At 47.1% G+C, this 7,500-nt stretch overlaps 2 protein-coding genes across 2 annotated transcripts in view; both read right to left on the reverse strand.

The window, feature by feature from the left end:
* Positions 1-2,341, reverse strand: part of LOC308686443 (uncharacterized protein) — a 2,629-nt gene extending 288 nt beyond the window's left edge. Inside the window, exons 1-4 of the mRNA XM_081394867.1 lie at positions 2,308-2,341; positions 1,389-2,107; positions 945-1,049; positions 1-830 (exon numbers count right to left, since the gene is read on the reverse strand). The exon at positions 1-830 is cut by the window's left edge and continues 288 nt beyond it. Coding sequence (XP_081250993.1) covers positions 1-830; positions 945-1,049; positions 1,389-2,024 — 1,571 coding nt within the window. The 5' untranslated portion in view covers positions 2,025-2,107; positions 2,308-2,341. The remainder of the gene's footprint in view (positions 831-944; positions 1,050-1,388; positions 2,108-2,307) is intronic.
* A 560-nt stretch (positions 2,342-2,901) lies between these two features.
* Positions 2,902-7,290, reverse strand: LOC308686444 (uncharacterized protein; the record flags this gene model as incomplete). The annotated part of the gene is made up of 8 exons (XM_081394868.1): positions 7,013-7,290; positions 6,821-6,907; positions 6,568-6,717; positions 5,809-6,228; positions 4,018-4,493; positions 3,587-3,914; positions 2,964-3,425; positions 2,902-2,916 (listed from the first exon to the last, which is right to left on the reverse strand). The coding sequence occupies exons 1-8, from the start codon at positions 7,160-7,162 to the stop codon at positions 2,902-2,904; spliced, it is 2,088 nt and encodes a 695-aa protein (XP_081250994.1). The 5' UTR covers positions 7,163-7,290.
* Between the last annotated feature and the right edge of the window lie 210 nt (positions 7,291-7,500).

Genomic DNA, 7,500 nt, shown 5'->3' on the forward strand with positions numbered 1-7,500 from the left:
CGGGTCAGTTTTCGAACTGGAGCTGGACCTGGAGCAGGAGGGGCAGGAGAAGCAGAGGAGAGGCTGACCCTGAGAGCCTGTGGAGCAGCAACCAGGCCGGGCCCCTGTGAAGCCACTGGCATCAACATCAGGAGTTGAGTGCCTGGGGGTGGAGCAGGAAAGAGTTGCCGCTGGGTTGGTGGTGTCTCAGCTGCTGGTGCCAAAACCACTGGGGCTGAAGGGATCTTCCTCTTCCTCTTCACCTGTGCCTGGCCGACGGTGCTACTGGGCAGGTGGTACTGGTGAGCCGGGCCTGGCTGGGGGGGCGCAGATGGGGGGCGCACATTGGCAGGGAGCAGAGGCTCAGCAGCCACAGACAAGCGGCTAGGCAGTTCCAGCCCCTGCATCACTACCGCATTGTCCTGTCTTTTCACCCTGCTGTTGTGCCACTGAACCAAGGTGGTATGGCTCACATCCACCAGCTGGATGGTGGTCTGCTGCATTACCGTTGCATTGCCCAGAATGCACCGCCTGATTTTCCTGTAGTCCTCCAGGATGAGGTCCCATCTGGACACTGTGCCAGTCCCCTTCTTCTTGGGACTCCGGTGGATGGCACAGAGCCTGACAAAAATAGTTTCCATCAGGCGACAACAGTCTGGCCACTGGGCAAGTGGGGCAGTGGTGGTGAGTGCGTGCCTCTTCACACTCTCCACCCCTGGAGTGAACTCCTGCCTCTTCTTTGGGGACCTGAACCTCCCAGTATCCAGCCTGCTCTTGTGTCTGGAAGAAAACACGACTCTCCGCTTGTCGTGGTCCAGCAGGTTCTGCCAAAGAGCAACAATATTGCTCACCTAAGCAGAGAAGAGCATATCATACAGAGCAAATGAGAAAAAAGAAAAAAGAAACAGTGTAAACATGTATGACAAGTCAAAGAGGGAAAGTAGAAAAAGTTGAATGATCCTAACCTGCTGGTTGGTGAGTGCCAGAGAGGGATGGTTCCTGAGCTCCACAAGACACTCCGCCAGGCTGTCGACTCTATCCAGGCCAGGTACACCAAAGTCATCCACAGCCTGAAAAAATAAAGATATGAGCAACAATATGAGGACAGTGAAGTGGGACAAAACACAGAGACATATACACTGGTCTATGTAAATGCCAGGATTGATGATTGCATTCAAAAATGTCGGAAGACGGTGACAATAATTTACCATCAGCAAGGGTAATGTTTTCACATTAAACAACTGGTAATGTTTTCACATTAAAACAGATGCTTTCCTATTAATTCAATTGATTGTGAAGGAATTCTAGGGAATACCAATATGGCGGCACAATGGCTTCAATTTTTATTACGTCATGAGCAATCCAGTCATTTTATAGATCAGTGCACATTTAAGAAAGTATTTACATACCACAGATGCATCATGAGATGCTGAGGCACCTTGCTGTGGCATGGAGGAGGCAGCAGACTGGGTGGAGGAGGCAGCAGACTGGGTGGAGGAGGCAGCAGACTGGGTGGAGGAGGCAGCAGACTGGGTGGAGGAGGCAGCAGACTGGGTGGAGGAGGCAGCAGGCTGTGTGGAGGAGGCAGCAGGCTGTGTGGAGGAGGCAGCAGACTGGGTGGAGGAGGCAGCAGACTGCATGAATGAGGCAGCAGGCTGGGTGGAGGAGGCAGCAGGCTGTGTGGAGGAGGCAGCAGACTGGGTGGAGGAGGCAGCAGACTGCATGAATGAGGCAGCAGGCTGGGTGGAGGAGGCAGCAGGCTGCATGAATGAGGCAGCAGGCTGGGTGGAGGAAGCAGCAGACTGGGTGGAGGCAACAGGCTGGCAAGAGGGAACAGCCAGGGCAGCAGCAATGGTGGATGAGGCAGCAGGCTGAGAGAAGGTAGCAGGCGTGGAGGAGGAGAGAGACTCAGATGAAGGCATGAAGCAGGAGGAGACAGAGAAGCTTGGGTCATCCGTGAGACTTGACACAGTAATGTCATGAGTCTCGTCTTCCCCGAAGCCCTCGTCTTCTTCGTCCACACCTTCGTCCACATCCTCCAGCATGTTCTCCGTCTCCTCTGAGTCGGGGTTCACCACCAGGGGCTGTCCAGTCTGACTCAGGAGATAGTCAACACCAAGCAGCTCTCCTATGAAAAAGAAAAAAAAGCACACGCACACATGACTAATTATATTCGAAGCATTCTGTCAAGATAGAATGCAACTGTAATCAGACTGTATGGTTGGCTTTGTTAATGGGAATAATAAAATTATAGACTCAGTCTCTAGTTGGAACATTGAAAACCCACAAATTAAGTGTATAATGTAGCCAGATAAGGGTAAGACATACCAGTGTATTTGGCAGGTGCCCTGAACGTTGGCACAAAAGCCCGGCCAAACACCTTCAGGCTGTTGGTGTTGACGCAGTGAGCCATATCCCCGGAATAGGTGAGAAGGGACGCTGGCTTGCTGGTCACTGCCGCAGTCCCCCGATCCTGATTCCACCTGTTCAGGCCTTCCAGGAGGTAGAGCTGGAAATTCAGCGCATTGGCACTGGTTCCTTGAAGAAGAACAACACATTTATACCACTGTAAAAGGACTTGCCTTTCAATTTGAATAATGCATAGCAGTTATTTAAGACATCATATATGTGAGACACCAACCTGGAATGAACCTGTTCAGGTGGCAGTGAAAAGATTCCAGGGATGTGGACCCTCTGGCACACCGATACCGGGTCAGGATGACTCCCGCCTTTTTGGTGGTGCCCACCTCAGTATAGAGTGGCACTTCTGGCAAGTCCTGGATGCACTTGACATGGCGTTTCTGCACACGCCAAATGTGCTCCATGCGCACTTGGTCCAGGAGTGGCACACCCATAAGGTCCCTCCCATTTGCCCCGCCCAGCTCCTGCAGCAGCCTGTCAATGAGACGTATGGTGTCCTCCTCACCGCGCGTCCTCCTGCGGCAGTAAAGGCTGAGGTCCCTCTTACTGATGCTCCTGTCCACCAGGAGGTCAGTGATAGCTGGCATACCCTCCTGTATCAGCTGCTGTTTCTTGGCCAGCCGCAACAGGTTGAGGTCCCCCGCATCCCACTCAAAAATGCAGGCGGACAGGCATCCCATGAAGGTTGGGTAGAGGGGATGGGCATCGGTGGTGCAGCCCACGGCCAGCCTTCGCATGAAGTGCCAGATGTCCAGCCGTATGTGGAGGTCTGGCCATTGCCCAAACCTGGACTGCAGCTTGCTGGTTGCCCCCTCACTCACGCAGCAGCCACAGTCCACATACAGCAGCACTGGGGGTGGAACGGCTGCCTGGCGGTATCGCTCCATCACACCAGCCACCATCCTGTCCAGTCCTGGCCCCTCCTGCACCGACAGGACACTGGTCAGTATCTGGCCAACCTCGTTGCCAATGGAGCTCACCCAGAGTGCTGTCCCCCGTCCATGGCCAGCCAGCTTCTTTGTGATCTGGAATTTACAAATGTAACGGCACATTCAGAGATCTGAACTTAGTGTTTTAAAAGAGAAAAATCTCATTTGAGAATTGAGCCAACACAATTGAGAAAAAATATCTATCTGGCAGTATTTAAGAACATGTAAGCCTATTACAGAGTCAGATTATTTATTACCTTTTTGGTAGAATCCATCTTTAAGATGGAGCCAAAGGTCGATGTGATGCTGGCCTTGATGTGGTCTATACGGCAGAGGATGTCCCTGCCGTATACGGACAGCAGCCAACGACTGGTGGGGATGTCGATGGGCTCTGGAGGCTCCTGGCAGACCACCGGAAAGAGGCTGGGTCGATCCACAAAGTCAGCACACTCCCCAAGATAGTGTGCCAACCGATTCAGCCATTCCTCCCCGTGGTTCTCTTTCAACTGCCTCACCAGTCTGGCTGGACTGTTGCCCAGCGTCCGGTCCCGAAGCAGCCTAATGACACGGATGTCACAGGCATACCTGAAAACACATTGTTGCTGTGATTAGTTACATGTTAATTGAAGCGTAAATTCAGTGGTTTAAGTCTTCACATTCAACATCTTTTCTACACTGATTTACTCACTTGCGGGTCAGGATCAGCCGGAACATTTTCTGGTGAGGCAGGTCAAGCTGGTCCCGGACAGTCTGACTCGTTGACAGGTAGTTCAGAGAACACACAGTGCACCTGAGTGTCTCTGTCACCATCAGGTAGTACCTGTCAATGTCAAGGACCTTCCGAGCCCTCTTGTGAACACCATAGCCCGTCAGGTTCTTGCCACAATCTGGGCAGAACACCCGCACCTTCCACAGGTGGTAGGGCATCCACACCATCAACCGATGGGTGAAGAACCGGTCAGGAGTTGGTGTCTGGTGGTAAATGAGGGCTGGGACAGGGGGCTCATACCACAGCTTCAAATCTGGCCGCAGCTTGCCAGAGTGAAATAAGGTGTTGGCAATCCACCTCTGGTCCTGCACAGGGATGGTCTTGCTCATTTCACCTGGCAACCAGAATGAAGCTGAGGCCCCAGCAGGGGCAGGCATGACTTCTCCAGGCTCCTCCTGTTTGGAAGACAATTTGTTTATTGAATAGTGTTTTTTAATTGCTTTGTTGCATTTCCCACAAGCAATTGGTACAAAACTCTTAGTACTAATAATTAGGGCTGTCAAAAGATTAATCGCGATTAATCGCATCCAAAATAAAAGTTTGTGTTTACATAATATATATGTGTACTCTGTATAATTATTTTGTATATATAAATACACACACATGCATGTATATATTTAAGAAATATTTGCATACATATACTGTATATATTTATATATAATTTATATTATATATAAATATATTTTTTTATATATAAATTACACATTTTTCTTAAATATATACAAGGATGTGTGTGTATTTATATATACAAATTTAATTATACACAGTACACACACATATATTATTTAAACACAAACTTTTATTTTGGATGCGATTAATCGCGATTAATCTTTTGACAGCCCTACTAATAATACAACAGATAATCAAAAGTGCACTTTAATTTCCGAAGCATTTCAGAGTATTTCCATTTGTGGAAATAACGACATTGTTTAAATTACTACATTATTGTGATTTGTGTACATCTCTGATAACAGATCACTCTAAATTGTAATCTAGACGCATACAATTTCTGTAAAGCTGCTTTGAAGCTATATGCATTGTAAAAACATAATAAATTATAAGTAAAACTTATAATAAATAAATAATCATTTAAAACAATATACAAATAAATGTGAATTGGTTTGAATTACTATAAAACTTTTGATTTGCATCTCTTCTCATTTAGTTTAACTAGAATGAAAGCATGAGATCAGGTTTTGAAAGAATGACTAGCTGTGTTACAAGTGTCACGGCTTTGCCTCCTGTCTGTGTGCTGCGTCTGTCTCCAACAGGTGAGCTGGGTGCAGGTGTTTGGAGTTTTGCTAATCAGTTCCTGGTCTAGGTCTTTAAAAACGCTTCAGATGAGACCAGGGAGGAAGCCGCCGCCGCTGTTCCATCTCTCCCGCACTGTTTAGGACTTTGTTTTGCTTATTCATTACACCGCACTACACTGATTGCTTACACTTTTATTTTCCAAAGCCAAATTCATTACTGACTGTATAAAATCTATTTTGTTAAATTCTCTTTATTTAATAAATCTATATATATTGATATTCCGCGTGTGGTCTTTCCCTACTCTGTTGCTTGCTTTGAGCCAGGCTTGTAACACAAGTGTGATCAGTTTGGAGTTTTGGTAGGAGTTTTGGTAAGAGTTTTGAAAATGTACGCCTTACTTGTGAAGCAGTACCAAAGTGAATTTTAAAAAAAGGAAATTGGTGCTGTTATACTCACAGAGGATGGAGCAGGACTGGGGGACCTTACACATGATGGTGAAGGGGTGGTGGTCCTCACAGAGGCCATAGATGGGGCCCCCTCAAAGGATGGAGAAGGGGTGGTCCTCACGGAGGATGGAGGAGGAGACGGGCTGGGAAGAGAAGGGCTGGGGGTCCTTGAAAAGGATGGAGCAGGACTTCGGCTCTTCACAGAGAATGGAGAAGGGGTGGTGGTCCTCACAGAGGCCATAGACGGGGCCCTCTCAAAGGATGGAGAAGGGGTGGTGGTCCTCACAGAGGATGGAGGAGGAGAGGGGCAGGGAGGAGAAGGGCTGGGGGTCCTTGAACAGGGTGGAGGAGAGGGGCTGGGGGTCCTCCGACCCACTAAATTAGGCTTTATTGAAGACGCCTGGGACCCACCAAACCGTGACTTAGTGAACTAAAAAGAGAAACAAAGTTAATTGTATGACAACCGCACTATACATTTTCAACACAAACATTTTAATTTAAATCTAGTGTTTACACATGTGTGATGGGTAGGTTTAGGGGTAAGGGTCGGTTTGGTGATAGAAAATATATTTAACCTGACATAAAGGCAATGGAAGTGTATGCAATGTCCTCACTAATATAGTCAAACAAAAATGTGTGCGTGTGAATGGCCTGACTGATCAGTCTGCAGGAGTATGCTATAATTATTTTGATGTTGGTGGGCCGTAGATCATATCAAACAAATACAAAATTAATCTAAGTAAACATTAATTACAGATTAAATACTCACCATTGACAAACTTGGAGGGGGCCTCAGGAATGTCCGTGTGCCAGGAGCCGTGTCTGAAGCCTCAGACTGTGGCGCAGCTGTGCCAGGGGCCGTCTCTGAAGCCTCAGACTGGGGTGGTGCAGCAGAAGACTGAGTGGCAGCGGCAGCAGGCTGCTTATGCAACACCAGAAGGGCATAAGATGTAGTGAAACAGCATAACAGTATTTTAACATATATGTGATGCGACATTAAATGTCACTTTCAAATACATCACCTTAGTGGTGTGGAATCCACAGTTGCAGGCCATGGACCCTCCAAAGAGGGTGGTCTGTCCGTGGACCTGCATGGGGCATTTCTCAATCTGAAAAGACAAGAACCAATATTTACTGAAATTTTTGCACCATTCATTGTCAGGTAACCTGCATACTACACACCATGTAATGAGATACAGGTAACTTTGCTTTACCTTCTGATAGAGGTCATACCACTTCCGCTGCCTTGGGGCTGGTCTATTTCCTCCACTGGAAGGCCAAACCCCAGAGCTGGCAAAAGCCCTTAACCTCGCCATCCACTCGCCATCTCCCATGGCCTTGTGGCTCTTTGGCTTTGTACTCATCTAAACATAATAGGGAAATAATAGTAAACAAATACATTTTTGCTGGACAACTAGACTGATTATTGTTTTCATTCAATTATAATGATACAACTATATACAAAAATAATTCAAACATGTAAAATGTAATGTGTTACATGTGTTTAATATGTAAGATTATAGGCAACTGGTGATAGTGTGGCCACAGTTTATAAACAGAAACAGTTATACTATAGTAAAACCATGGTCATTATAAATGTGATGATTTTATCCACAACTATATGAGGTTTTATTTATTCAAGCTGACTAAATGTTGTTTAATATGTAAGATTATAGGCAACTGGTGATAGTGTGACCACAGT

This window comes from Scardinius erythrophthalmus (assembly GCF_964197995.2).
Source record: "Scardinius erythrophthalmus genome assembly, contig: HAP1_SCAFFOLD_283, whole genome shotgun sequence".
Lineage (NCBI taxonomy): Eukaryota > Metazoa > Chordata > Actinopteri > Cypriniformes > Leuciscidae > Scardinius > Scardinius erythrophthalmus.